The 15,358-nt window shown below is 42.8% G+C and overlaps 1 protein-coding gene across 16 annotated transcripts in view; it reads right to left on the bottom strand.

Annotated features, from left to right (window-relative positions):
- Nucleotides 1–15,358, bottom strand: part of PPFIBP1 (PPFIB scaffold protein 1) — a 207,340-nt gene that overhangs the window by 87,473 nt on the left and 104,509 nt on the right. For all 16 annotated transcript variants that reach the window (XM_090043702.1, XM_090043703.1, XM_090043700.1 and 13 more), the window contains 2 exons: nucleotides 12,038–12,135; nucleotides 9,127–9,332 (listed from right to left, as the gene is read on the bottom strand). In XM_090043702.1, the coding sequence (XP_089899828.1) occupies nucleotides 9,127–9,332; nucleotides 12,038–12,101 (270 nt within the window). In that variant the 5' untranslated portion in view covers nucleotides 12,102–12,135. The remainder of the gene's footprint in view (nucleotides 1–9,126; nucleotides 9,333–12,037; nucleotides 12,136–15,358) is intronic.

Genomic DNA, 15,358 nt, shown 5'->3' with positions numbered 1-15,358 from the left:
CCAATTCTGCAGGACGACCAAAAATGAGGAAACTGACTTGGGGTGCAGCTCTGCAAATGAGGGAATCTATAATCTTGGAGACATGGAGGTCAACTACGGAGAGTTATCAATGGTTCTGTTTGCCACCAACTGTTCCAAGACCACCTCCCTCAGTTGCTGCTGAATGGCAGAGTTTGCAAGGTTTTATGCTGGGAAGTTTATGGTGGGAATTATGAATGTCCTCAGGGTTCCCTCATTTGCAGAGGCACACCCCACAAGTTGGGGCATAGCAGCACAGTGCATCTGCCTGGGGAATCCCCTCCCAGAGGGAAAACCAGGGCAGGTAATCCCAGGGCTACAGGGGCCCAGTCATAATACCCCTGCAGGAGAATTCATGGACCACACAGGGTTAGGCCCTCAAAAGCATGGGAGCACCTGGCAGGTAGACTAGAGAGTGTGGGTAGTTCAGGGGTGCTTGAACTCTCCCTGCCATAAAGCAAACAGATGTCTACTGTCAAAAAACAGCACAAGTGTTAACTACCTATTGGTGTGGTCACAATTTGGGGCATTTGTGGCATGACAAGGTGCACAGATGTCTGTTGCTTGCCCTTTGTAGCACGATAAAAATGTTATGATGGCAAAAAGGTGACGTCTGGTCTCTGGCCTCTCACATCAAGGGGGAAAAAAAAAGATTAAATGTGTTGTGATGATCCACGGTTCCTGAAACTGCAAATACAGCAGGAAAATGAGCTATATGACAGACCAATCTATTGTAATGATTGCGAAAGAAAAACAAACTATCCAAAACTGAGAGCAACATTTGGCTTTGGTCATCCCCAAAGTAATCCCAAAGTACTTTATGAAGCAAACATTCTTCCCATCATCACATAAAGCATTTGGAAAATTTAGAGAACCTGTTCCAAAATTGAGTACAGTCAACAGAAAACCAGTTCTTGTGTTGATTCTTAGTATTTAAGGGAACAGGTTCATAGGACTAGTAATAGGGGTGTGTGAAACGGGCCATATTCGATTCGGGTTCAGATTTGGCTCGATTCAGAAGACATTATTTTGATTAGTTGATTCGGATCACTGTCCTAATTAGATTCAGCCAAACCTGAACATGAAGATTTGATTCTGATTCCGAGAATCAGCAATTCAGCCACAAACATAACTTTACATGTTTTTTGTACATATCTCGAGGTAGCAGGCGCAGCTCGTAAACGCTGAGATGGTGCGGTGGATGGAGCATCCCACAGGAGCATAGGGGGCCCCCCGCATGCTCAGTGGCAGACCCAAAGTGGACCAGAAGTACTTCTGGGCCACCAGTCTACCACCAAGCACAGAGGGGAGCCCCTCCCCTGCATCCCCCTGGCTCAGTGATCGGCTACAGGGGGGACCCCAGGTGCCCTCCCAGACCCAGGAGGCACCAGTCGCCAAGCCAGGGGTCTCCCGCACACTCCATGACAGACCTGGAATTGGACCGGAAGGGTTGGTGACCACCCACAGACACCGCCAGCAGCATGGGCGGTGGCCAGCAGCGATCACGGACCGCCTGCAGATGCTGCCGGCAGTGTCAGCATGTGCACCCCCTACACATTACCCCTGCTCCATAGTACATTACAGCAGTGTATCATGATGCCCTGTGCCCAAAGAATTCAGGAATAACCTGCCAATATCAATTCTCCCACTGACTGGGCTGGGTTCCAAGGTTTAGCCTCAGTCTGTGCGCTAGCATCACCTGGAAATGAGCTGAAGACGATCAGGATTTTAAGCACAGAGGTAGATATAAAAAAACTTGGCAAAACAAGTATTAAGGGTTGCCAAAGTAAATTCTAGTTAACTGCTAAATTGAAAGATTTCTTTTCAAGTCATGGGTGTCAAACTCATCTAGTCCCAGCATACTTTGGTTGGAGTGGCAGCCATGCTACATGCTCTGGCCCCCCTGTACCACATGCAGTGCCTAATCCAGCCACTCTGGGATCGTGCCGCACTTAGCGCAGGTCCCAGACCAGCTGGATCTGGTATGCTGAAGGAGGAAGAAGTCCATGGGCCTGATCCAGCCCATGGGCTAGCTCCACACCACAGGAACACACCATGCCCCACGAAGGTCTGATCCAACCAAGAGAAAGCACCACGCACTAAGTGATGGGGTTCTAGCGGCAGATCTGGTCCACAGGCTGTATGTTTGACACCTCGTTTTAAATTATAACATTTTCTTTATTGTACAGAGAATACAAAGAGTAGATTTGCATACTCTGACTTTAAAGAATAACAATAATGGTCCCTAAAACTTCTCTCCGTTTAGTTTGCTCTAATCGGTTTATTTCCATTTGAAGTTCTAGCTGCCTCTGGTAATAATATGGAGCCCATTACTACAATAACTGAATACCAGACAATCTTTAATGCACATGTCTTAACACTACCTCTATTGCAAAGTTTGATGCATCTCCCTCCTCACATGGGCAGCCAAGGCAGAGTGAAGCTCCATGACCCACCTGGAGTCACTTACAAAGTTCTGGCCAAAGCAGGGACTTGAGCCCAGGCCTCCTAACTCCTGCGTTGGTGCTCTAATCACTGAGGATTTCTTCCCTTCCTTGATGCAAAATAAACACAGGTGCCCATAGAAACCCATTTTTCCTCACTGATTATTTACTCTAATGCAACAGAGTTTTACATATGTGGTGACAATTAATGAGGTGTTATCACACTGTGTCCGTCACATCTTGCTAAGACACTTTCACTGCCAGGCTCTGTATGCACTGCTGTATTTCTCAATAAACAGTAAGATTTTAGTTGATATGAGAGAGACAGAGAGAGAGAGAGAAAGAGAGAGAGAGAGAGAGAGAAAGAGAAAATAATTCAGACCACATTTGCACTTGGAAAAAACAGTTACCAGAAACAAGAACATTTTTAAAAAGACAGAAAATGGATGAGAACTGCATTAAGTGCAGTAGAAAAGTTTTAATTCTCCTCTTCCAGGCAAAACAAAACACATCTTGTATTCATGTACTGGTCCAAACACTGACAGCAGCTTTGACTCCAGCTCCAGCCTAGGCCCAGAGCTGGAGTCACTTCCGGCCCCAAGCAGCAGCCCATGGAATCAGCAGCAGCTGCAGTGAGTCTGGGTCAGGGTCTATTTTGACAACTACTGCACACTGAAGAGGGGTTTTTACTAGATTGCTCAGTGACAGACTACCTCGCAGATAAATGAGAACCGAGTACTTTGTCCAATATTTATCATCTCACTTGTATTGACATAAACTTCATTTGCCACCTGAAGTCCATGAGTGAGAGCATGTGCTGGTGGTGGTGGGGTGGGGAGAATTTTTACCCAACTTAAAAATCCCTGGCTGCTGCTCTCTCACTCTTCCATAACCTCAGCTTTCCTAATACATTTTGTACCACCTAGCCATTCACACCACTTCACTTATCATACAAACATTACAAGGTGTTACAGCCACTCATTTGGGATAACTCTCAAAATTCATTTACAACTATATCCCTCATAAGCAAAAAAATCCATCCCAGACTTTTGCTGATTAAATCTTTACCCGCTACTAGAGAGTCCATCATCATCTATTCAGGTCCTCCTATCAACTCTAATATGCTTTGGTTCAGTCACTACAATCTTAACTATCTGCAATATTTTAATAGGCTTATCTAGTTTGCATGGAAGTCCACCCCTTCTCACTCCCAACATCTCATGCCTATTTAGTGACATGTTTTCCTTCTTAATTTTCAGCATAACTATATATTAACCAGCAGGAGACACTGATTGAGTATTATACAGTCCTTCATTTTTAAGTTATAATGGAATTTTACAAAATATTTTTTTTAAGTGCAAATAAATCCCCAATTAATTTTACTTTTTTTTTTTAAGATTTAAACAAAATGAAAGTGAACTCCTCAAAAAAATAAAACATTTATAAGACAGCCTAAAGAGAAATTAAAAAAAACCTGAAGAATTTTCTAAATATAAAGAAAGCAGCTGTTGAGATTGGAAGGTAAAACTGCTTCAAGATATTCTATTCCTTTATTAACAGCTCAGATAACATTTGCAGCCACAGAAAGAGACGACCTTAGCTGTAACTGTGCTATTCATTTATAGTTTTTTATGCAGACAAATGTGCCAGTCAGAATAAATATAGATGTTCTTACCCTTTTTAGCCACACACAGCGCTCATGAATGTCCCAGTTATACTCCACAGTAGCCGTGGTTATCTGCAGGCATTCTAGACAGGTGACTGAACGGGGTGCCTAGCTGAGACTGAATCACCAGGCAGCTAGCACATCACAAAAATGCATGAGGCGGTGCCTGTGTGTCACCAGGATTTTCTGGAGGACAGATCTCTCTGGGGAGGCTAGTAGTGGCCAGAGTTCCTCATCTACATGGAGATGAGGGACTAAAGTGGGAAAACTGGACAAAGAAACTGCAAGGAAGTCACTCCTTCAAGCCACAGATGTCAGCTCCCCCTTAGACTCCCTAAGAAAGCAGAATTTCTTCAGATAAGATACCAGTGACCCTCCCCACAAAAAAGCACTGGCCCCCTGTCCCCTCCCACAACAAATTTCAAACAGCAAGGTGCTTTCCCACATAGATCAGTTCCCTTCTAAGACCACGAACAATACACATGCTTTTGGTCTCTTTAGTTGCAGTACAAAGCTTTCCCACTCCCCACCCTTTTCCTCTGAAAGTCAGATGTAGGCTCACAGGGATCTCAAGAAGCCACCTAGTCTACCCTCCTTGTTCTGAGACCGTTATGTGTAACTAGACTCTGACAGATGACTGATTCACCTGTTTTTTAACCCCTCTAATGACAGGGACTCTCCCTAGTTAGTCTTCTTTTAAATGGAAATAATTAAAAAGACAGGGATTGTGATCTTGCTTCCCAGTTACAAGAGAAACACTAGAAAAATGTCAGGGAATATTTATTTTTCTTAGAGATTATTATTTTTAAAAGATGGAAAGATGCACATAACTCACATGTGCAGATGTGAACTAGAATGGAAAAAAATACTATTTAACAACACAAGCATCCTGAAGTATTTTTTGCTTCAAGTTTTAGGAAAAGACTTAAGAATGAGATGTATGTGGTAGTACCTTTACAATAATGATGAATAGTTCCTTGTTCTTGCATTTAAAAAGCCGCTAGTGACTTAGTAAGAAAAAAATATCAAAAATAATGCTCCATTATAGTCTTACCAACCTTCATTATTTTATGGAAAAATCTCACAACCGTGGTTCTCTTACAAACCTAGCCCTTAAGTCCTCTGAAATCACCTAAAAATCCCAGCTTGCATCATTAAAACAAAGTTTCTAAACCTAGTGGCTGTGGAGAAATTCTTGAAAATGTGAACATTTCAAGGGTCTGAAACTAGAGAGCAAACAAACAAAGAGCCCCAAATTATTATTTTTAGAAGTCTCCTGGTTTTTAAGCCAGCCTCAGGACCACTCAGAAAAACTCGGGGTTGGCTGTAGGGTTGGATCTAGAGTGGGGGGTGTATCAGTGTAGTCCCAACTCCCTTTCAGACCCTGGGAGCAGCAGCCAGGGATTTTTAAGTCCGTGAATTGGGTAAGAACCCTCTCCATCCCACCACCACCACACACATACTAGCTCTCAGCCCCAGCTCCCTTCCCCTCCATGTTCACAGCACATTCCTATCCCTCCCCTCTCACAAGCCCACCTCCCCCTGCTGCTGCTGTCTCCAGTTACCCCGGGGTGGTGGTGGGGGGACAGCTGAGCGGGGTAGGGGACGAGCGGGGTGATTGTCCCAGGCAGCAAAGCAAAGAGGCACCAACAGGTGCTACCCAGCCACAGCAGGGCACAGGACAGAGCTCAAAGTGGCTTATTTGGGGGGGCGTGGGGATGGAGGAAGGGCAGGTACTGCCGCTGCGTGCACTCCCAGGCTAGCATAGTGGGGGGCATGTGCTCCTGGATCTGCGTGCAGGCAAAGGCAGGCTGCCACTGCATCACAGAGTGTTGACACTCATTTGGCAGGTGCCAAACTTCGTCGCTATGTCACTGGAGAACAGTGCACATAATTTTCTTAGCACTACTGCACTCATCTATATATGATTTTCCAAGTTGCTATTTATTATATGAACCTGACATCTAACTGGGTAATTAGTTCCCAGTAAGAAATTCAGTTGTGTGGGTGAAGAGCACTCTGAGCTAGACCTCTTATGGGCAAAAACTGGCAGTTCTGTGACAGTTTGTGATAGAGATTAACGTAGAATCACAATGCACCTTTCTGTCCGAGGCCTGAGGTGATATTTGAACTCAGGTGTTGTGGAGCAAGAAATGAACATGCCATACTATATATTAAAATGCTTTCAGCACCTTAACTCCACCGCCTAATTCAAATGACTACATGCTATGAAAATCAAACAAAAAAGGTCTCAACTTCAATGCAGGATTTTTCCATGAATAAATCATACTTGGCCAAAATAATATTAACTAATCTACTTCCACCACATTGGAAGAACTCTGTATCTTAAGAAAAAAAAAATTGACTATCCCAGTCAGGCACATTTATCTCCGAAACCTAAAATGCCTTCATAGAGAATTTGATTAGTTTTACTAGTTCCCATTAATCTTGATCAGCTTCTGAAAGAATGAATTCATTAAAGCAGCAGCAGAGCTTGCAGCTGATAGTACAAGTGGAAACAGTTTCTTTTTCTTAGAAGGACTACCTGAGGGAGTCAGCAAATCCCCGTCAGCATCACAGATCAACTAATCAGCATTCTTAAAAAACTGAAAATATTCAGTTTTCCATAAAGAACAGGACTTTGACTGTAAAAAAAGCCAATGGCTCCCATTTACAGAAAGTATATCTTTTAAAGAAAGCAGAGCTACAACAGCAGGAGCACCATTAGATATAGGCCCATGATGAAAGGTTCACATCCAAAGTTTGGAGGTCTTGGAGGGGAAAGGCAGCAACTGTAGATTTCAAATAGGATTTCTTAAGAGTTCTTCTTGAGCAATGAAAACACCTGCTAAATGAGACTATTTGGTCAGTTCACAAAACAGGCTAAGTACAGACAGTCAAAAATCCTGAATCAATTCAATCTTCACCAATTAGTCTAAGCCAGGGGTGGGCAGTTATTTCAGGCAGAGGGCCGCTTGATGAGTTTTGGCAAGCTGTTGAGGGCCCCACCCCTTCATATGGAGAGCAAGTAAACATGCCCCACATTTATGTATCTAGTTACAACAGATACATCATGTCAAGTGGGGCCAGGGCTGGGGGAGCCAGAAGCCAGCCCTAGCCCCGCCCAAGCAGGCAGAGCATACTTCCAAAGCTGACACTGAGCTCCTATTATAGATATGCTTGTTATTGTACATAACAGACCTCAGAAATGCTACAGTTATACACCAGTTATGTACTTCAAAGAACTGAATCCCACATCATTTCTATGTTCTTCTCCCACAATTATACACTGCTTTGGGCTTTGTGACCAGGGCCTGGTGGCTTGAGAAGTATATGAAAGCAAAAGCTACCTCAAAAACATAGCTCTCCTCTAGGAACCTTCAGTAAAAGAAAGGTTTGGTTATTCCAAACTATTCCATGGAGAGATGGCATGGAGATGTATGCATCACTAGGTGGCATCTGAAGTCAAAACAGAAGCAAATCCAATCAAGAAAAGCCCAACATTCTTCAGGGGAAAAAAATACAAAAATGGTGTCTATTTTTTGCACCCATAGACAGTAGCATGTAGAGTTGTGGATGTAGTCTGAGGGACACTGGAACTGCCATGCTAGATCAGACCTGAAGTTCAGCTACTCCCTTTCATAGTTTCATAGTGCTTAGGGTCGAAAGGGACCTGAACAGATCATCAGGTCCAACCCCCTGCTCCTGGCAGGAATGAGTGCTGGGGTCATAATACCCCAGCCAAATATCTATCCAGCCTCTTGAAGACCCCCAAGGTAAGAGAGGGCACCACCTCCCTTGGGAGTCCATTCCAGAGCCTGGCAGCCCTATCTGTAAAGTAATGCCTCCTGATGTCCAGCCTGAACCTTCTCTCTAACAATTTGTGGCCATTATTCCTAGTAACCCCTGGCGGTGCCCGGGGGAACAGAGCCTGACCCAATTGCGTCTGACAGTGGCCTGTACCAGGTGCTTCAAAGGAAGCTGCCAAAACCAGGGCTAGCCCTATGCTGCAAAATCTGCGGACGCAAGGGGCCCCCTCTGTACGACTGCTTGCCACCCTCCCCACACCACAGTCGCCAGCTTCTTCAGCCACTTGCCATTATCCCCCCCCACCCCAAACCACTGGCTTTTTTGGGGCAGGTAGCCCCAAAACTATTTCTTGCAGGGGGCCTCAAAAAACTGTGGGCCGGCCCTGGCCAAAACCTCTCCACTGGCAGAGGTGAGATAATCTGCCACCATCACTAAATGTCATCCTCACTCTAATAATTAGAAACTGACTGAAATGTTGAAAGCACAATTCTTCATAAAAAGACTTTTTACCTTCTGTCAACAAGGCTTCTTTGAGACTTGTTGCCTACTTGTAAACAAGGCCAGCACAAGTTGTTCCCATAAACTAAGGGGTCCTCCTGAAGTCCCCCTTTATATTTTGAATGCAAGATATGTATGCAAAATTAGTGGCCAGGTTGAAGCCTCTTCAAAAACATTGTCCTAAATTATATTTTTATATAAACTGAATGATTATTTTCTTGGCATTTTCCCAAGTGAAACTCCTCTACTGAATAATGCCAGCTTCTCAACCATGGTAATCACAAGGTATGGGGAAAGCAACTACTAGGTACACCTGATGTAAATCTAAATGACAAACTGAACAATCCATTTCCTTTCTTGCTAAACCAAATTCAGAAAGTCTATGACAGATGTTGCCATTCTATGAGTTTTCCCAAGAGATTATTAGCACTAATTAGAGCCAGGCAAGTATTTTCTATCAAAATCACTTTTAATTAATTTTTTTTCATCTAAAAGATTTATATTAAGAATAAGAACTGCTTCCTAATGTATATTTCCTTTTTCAAATTAAAAAAAAAATCATATTTATTAAAAAGTGTTTCTGATCTAGAAGAAAGTCTGTAGCATCCAGTAGAGCATCATGGGAAAGGTAGGTCAGCCCCAGTAAATAAGTAAAAGATGCATCATAAGACCATCAAGATAATACTGTACCATTTGACTCTGAAGCCATTCTATCAGTGCTTCTGCTGTTGAATCTGGGACTTGACATCGCAACCCTTCTCTTTCATCTGCTTCCATCATCTCCAGTAAGCCACGCAAATCCTCCACAAGGTGCAGTGCTCGCAGGCTCCCCATGAATGGGGACGTAGGAGACTGACAATCAAATATGCCATTGGAATACTCCAAAGCCTTGGAGCCTAGGGTAAGGCAAGTTAAAGGGACAACAATTACATTACATAAACAACAAAGGAAAACCAAAAAAGGAACCAATCTGAACTGTTATAATGCAACTGGGAGATTAAACTCATAGGTGGTTTCTTAGTGGCAAGTTTTTGTTTTCAGCAGAACAAAGACCTGAACCTGAATTTTAAAACCCCAACATTTCAAGAGTTTTTGGATGTATGATTATTTCCACATTAGCAAGTAACCATAGAAGGTTTTTGGCTGACATACAAACTTACCTTTAGGACATCCGTTGTATGCTTGTATACAAGCATGGAGGCTGCTCCAACGCAATGCAATTAATTGAATCTGCTGGAGCATGGTAATTACAGCGCTCCAGTCAGCCTCCGCCTCTTGTGCATCAGCATCCCCATGCTACAAAACAGCAGCTGGGGTGCTTGAACTAAAGCTCATTCAACGAGCTTTAGCTCAAGCATCCCTTCCACCATTTTGAAGCGCAGGGATGCTGATACACGAGATGCTATGGCAGTTTAATGAGAGCAGCTCTCAATTTAATTAAAGCACCACCTCCCCCTCCCCACCCCAGCATGTGTAAAAGTGCCCTTTTACTTGTACGTTTTCTACAATTTTAACTCACAGTAAACTCAACATGTCATATGGAGGCCGATCTGACATCTGACCGCCTTGTAACAGATACATATGCCAATATAGAGCATACAGGAGTTCTAGGCAAAAACTGATCGTCTCCTCTGAAGGATATCAAAGGCTGAGAACACTTTGCAAGACATATGCTCAACCTCTGCAGTACCTTGTATTGTTTTATGGTGATTACATAGCTCAAGTGACCCTGACAGTTTTCATCGTGAACTGTATTTAACATTTTTCTCTCGGAAACAAAGGCTACACTGAAGCAAAGCCTTGGAAGTTTTTAAAGAAACAAAGAACAGGGAAAGAAGGGAAATGTAGACTGACTGCCCCTAAAATTGAAAAGAAAAAAATGGTCAATTATATCTAAGCAAACAGGATAGTAAGATATTGACATGAGTATTAATGAGTAAAAGTTTTCACTAATACAAAATATGTTCATTCTAAGTTAAAGGCCATTGAAGTTAAGTAAAAGAAGGGGGGAAATTCAGGTTGTCAGTGAATTAGTTAAGCTAGCCTGAATCAGCTTCTGCCCCGTTACTGCAACCTACTGATATGAGACCTAAATACTGTAATTCTTAGCTACAACACATATTAATAACACAGTTAATAACCTGTTTGGATATTGCATACATGTGCAGTATACGCATGTCTTCCTAAGCCTGCTTTCATCTGGCATTCTGAAAAGTACAAGTACATTCTGTTTGAAAGAATTAGAGAGAAAAACCCTTCACAGAATTGTTAAGAGTTCATAAGGATATAATTTACCAACTTCTCTGCAGTATTATTGAAAACATGTAAAGACATGCAAGTCAGCCTTTTGTGACCTAAACTTGGTGATAACTATACCCATTACTGCAAAGGCCTGCATGGGCCCTTCATAAGAAACACCTGATCTAAACTATATGCAAAGATCTACTTACTTCTTTTCTTTATAGTGACAGACTGCATCTATTTTAGATCATGAGAGTCTACTGTACCTGCTGCAAGCATATGTCTCTTGTGTGAGCATTTCAGAGAATAACCATTGTTCAGACAAAGCAGGCACTTCATCAAACTAGTATTCAATGAAAATTACTGTCCATGGGACTTGTACACCATACACTTAACAGTCTGAATAGCTGCTTACGTGGCTCTACTGCAATGGGATCAAACAAAGAACTTCTTCTGCCTGCTTTGTTTCCCTGTCCTATAGTGTTGTATTCTTTTACTATTCACCGGACATAATGGAGGTAGTCTGGTAGAGGATCAGTTGTAAACAAGTGGTTTGCAACTAGTTTAATACATATCATGGTGCCAAATTAAGGAGGTGCCGCTCAGTTTTTTGCTGTGGCTTTGACTTCAAAGGGCGCTGCTTGCAGCAGCTACAATTAATCATTTGAAATAAAAGCCACAGCAAACAGCCAAAACACCCCAGCTATCCTATGCCACTGTTTACTGTGGCTCTATAGCCTGATACTTCACAAACCCTCATCTTCACAAGGGGGGGGGGCCTCACCCTGTATCCAGGTTCTGCTGTAGTACCTTTTTTGCCCAGTTAACATTCAGAATTAAATTATTTACACTTTGGCAAAATAACAACATTAATGTTCAAGATTAACCCAAAGCAAAACTCTGGACCTCAACTTTGAAGAAATCAAAATCCAGCCTCTGATTTGAAGTCTACTATTCAGGTCCATTCATAATTAATAATGGTAGATTTGAGTGAAACATGAAGTAGCTCGATAAGCTTCTCCTCCTGCCCCCTTTGTGCTCACTCTTTAAGCACATTCAGACCCTGATTTGAAAGATTCCTATCTATTCCTGTCCTTGGCTTTCAACACATTGGTGGACCTGTGGAACAGTAATACTCCATGTTTGTAGACAGTTTATTGATAACAGGAGAAAAGCCACAAACTGGGCATTATCTGCTTGCAGGGGTTTGTGCAACACTCATCCAAATTGTTTGCACTTTTAAGTTTCATAACTAGCTAGACACGAAGTCATCAAGGCCAGTTCTATTAATCTTCTGTTTAAATTAGAACTCCAGACACAAAAGGAAGATGGAAGCAACTAAAACTATCTAAGGCTTTACCTGCAATGATGCCATCCATCTGTTCCAAAGCTGCAGCCAGCATGTCACTTGCATCACTCATCATTTTCTTGCTTCTCAAAAACAGTCACTGCTAAACCCTAAAAACAACAGAAAGACTGGTGTTACAGGGATGTTAAGACTTCAAACAACTCCACTATTAATCATTCTGCAAGTGAATTTCACTTCCTTCAGCATGCTCTAAACTTAGATGCAATCACAAGGTCAGCTAGACAGTAGAGTTCCTTTCCAGCCCCTACGCAGACAAGGTTCTTTGGGTAAATCTGATACTATATCTTTTATTAGACCAACCCAAATAGTTGGAAAAATTCTTCTTTGCAAGCTTTGGGGTACAAATACCCTTCATAAGGCAGAAGAAACGTCTGCAGTTTGTCTGTGCTCTTCCTGGCTGGAGTAGTAAAGCAGCCAGAGGCTAGTAAGTATACCAGAAAGCTAGTCAGTTAAAATGTAAATTGAGGTAGTCAGTAGGTGAGACAGGTGGCGAGGTGAGGAGGGGAAGGGGAATGAATGTAGCTGTGGCCTCTGGTATTATTCTCGGGGTACCTATTACCCAAATGTAGACAGATGCTAGGAAGTTTCCCCAGTGTGCTGGTTCCTACCTTGGGAAGTTCAGTTTACAGCTCCACTGATGTGTGCAGATCACCTGCTTCGTAAATAATAAGTCCTGCAGGCAGCACATGTGAAGCTCTGGATGCCTCATGTATGAAAAACAGCACCTCTATTTGCTGGCTAAAATTTGCCAGAAAAATTGAACTGAAAAGAAAGCATCAATTCTGACAAATGCCTGAATCCACTTTACAGCTGCTCCCAACAGCCTACAGTTTCTGTGTTTGGTAATATTACATCAGTGAAAAACAGCTTCCTGGGGGAAACCAAACAGCACACAAACATCCCTCATACATGTGAAGGAAAGAACCTGATTTCAGAAAACGCAGGCTTCTAGTGTTAGGAAAATTGGGGTCTACTGTCTGGTACAGGCCCAGAAGAAACAACCGGTGTGTTGTTTTAAGCTTTTTCTGAATCTTCTGAACACACTTTGCTCATTGTTGTGACCATGTAGATAGAAACAAGGTGACAAAATGGGGGTAAATAAAAGGAATGCCATTGTCCTCTAAAACAGAGAATGTTTACGATTTACTAGTTTCTTGTATGACAGGAGAGTTTTGTTAGATTTTTATTTATTTATTTATTTATTAATATTCAGTGTGTGGCCAAATTCTCAGCAGGATAACTGAAAAGCACGGCTATATTATAGGAGGATTCTCAGACAGATATTGGAAAAGTTAACCTGCTAAATTCACTAACCAGGGGATGAACAGTCAGTTTAATTTCAGTAGGTGATTTAAAGAAGAAAGCAGGTTTCAAGTTAAGCATGTGCTTAAGTACTCTGTTGAATCACAGTCAGAGAGGTCAGAGAGATACCATATTTTCCATTTCAGCACAATGAAGATGTGAGTAACTGAGATACTCTAGATCACAAGTCAGCAACCTACAGTGCAGGAGCTTTGGCAGCAGAGGGGTTGTACCCACATCACGCTGTATCATCTCACATCCAGGCTCTTTGCACTTGTCTCTCCACAGCTCAACAGCAGAGAGAAACAGCAACAGAGAGAAGTGCAGGTAGCCAGGTCCTAGAACTGGGCTGACTTGGACCTGAGCTGGGTCATTTTGGCCTCCTAGTCTGCGTGAGAGAACACAGCTACTATAAATACAGATACAATAAAAGTAAACAAAAAGAATCCGGGAGAAAAAACTTGATTTCTCAACAAGGTCAAATATTTTCCAGGACTTCATGGATGACATTCAAACCAAAGATAATATTAAAAGTTATTCATATAATCTTTGCTGTGAATACAACACAAAGACTCTGAAAAAGCAAACAGTTCTGAACCACAGTTTCCTTACAGTATCTCCTTTTCGGCATAACCCATCCACTTGGTAACTTACTCTAGTTTGCCCACTCTGCGGACTGAAATAGTACACTGAAAAAGCCAATGGAGCATCTTATCTTTTACAGTAAGGGTGTTAAAATATGGCCCATGGAGCCCCGTCATTCAGCCCCCAATGCTGGCCCTGGGTTTAAGGTGACCCATACAGGGCTCAGCTTCACAGGCAGGGCCTGGGACATGTACAGCATACGGTGCCCTTTTGGCAGCACTGGCATCTGCACCACAGACCATACCCTCCCCTTCAACCAGTCAAAAAAAACACACTGCATGCAACACCTGCTCCAGCTGGTTCAGGATCAGTGCTAGAGTAGGCACCAGGGCCAGCATAGTCCTAGACCACCTGGTGGCATCTTGTGCAGCATAGATCCCAAAATGCAATAGCACATGCTGTGGATCCAGCATATGGCGGTGGGGGAGGGAGAGACAAGTTTGGCACCTCTGTTTTATACCAAAGCTTCCACGGTAACAAATCAGCAAGATGTGAATCTGAGCCCTAAGGATTATCTCTGAACAATGGCTCAAAGACTACTGCACCTATTTTACTACTTTAGGGCATCTTTACACATGCTCCAGCATGGAGAGAGGGACATTCTAATTACAGCAGGTCCCAGAGCCACTCTAATTGAAGTGCCCAAAGCATTCCACACTTTAAAATGACGGCAGGGGACCTTAACTAAAGCTTGTTTGTTGAGCTTTAGTTAAAGTTCCCCCACCACCATTTTGAAGTACAAGATGCTGAATACACAAATATGGAGTCTGCTGGAGCGTGCTAATTAGCATGCTCCAGCAGACTCAATTAATCGAGTATGCTCTGACACATGCTAATTAGCACACATTAAAGCAGATTTCTGGCACATATATATGTGCCCTTTGTTACCAAAGTCTGGTCAGCTGACATGATTTTTGAGAAGGAAACAAGTGTATTAATATGGGCATGTTAGAAAGGAAGAGCTATATCAAAGTATTAGAACTTTCTTGAGGTAGCTTTAGGTTTTTAGCAAAATATAAGCAAATCAGATAAAGCAATACAATACTTAACAAAATATACCAGTAAATCTTCCTAAATACATTTATGGGTCAATGTTTCATACATTTGAGATAGAAAAGAAGAAAATCCCTTTTTCCTTGTAAATTAATCTAAACCAGTAGTGCCCTTGGGTGTGGCCCTGCAAGTCACATGAGAGACACAGGGCCAGATCAGAGCTCACACCACCCATGCTCCTGCCTCCCTCCAGCCAGCCAAGATAGGGTTCTGGGAGCCTCATGGTGCTCCCCTCCCTCTACCAGTGGCTGGGATTGGGCTCAGGGCCCCTGTACTGCCTCCATCTGGCCAGGATCAGGCTCCAGGTGCACT

Source organism: Crocodylus siamensis, chromosome 4 (genome assembly GCF_052110815.1).
Source record: "Crocodylus siamensis isolate JL-2025a chromosome 4, ASM5211081v1, whole genome shotgun sequence".
Taxonomy (NCBI): Eukaryota; Metazoa; Chordata; order Crocodylia; family Crocodylidae; genus Crocodylus; species Crocodylus siamensis.
This window is presented reverse-complemented; position numbering and strand designations above follow the sequence as displayed.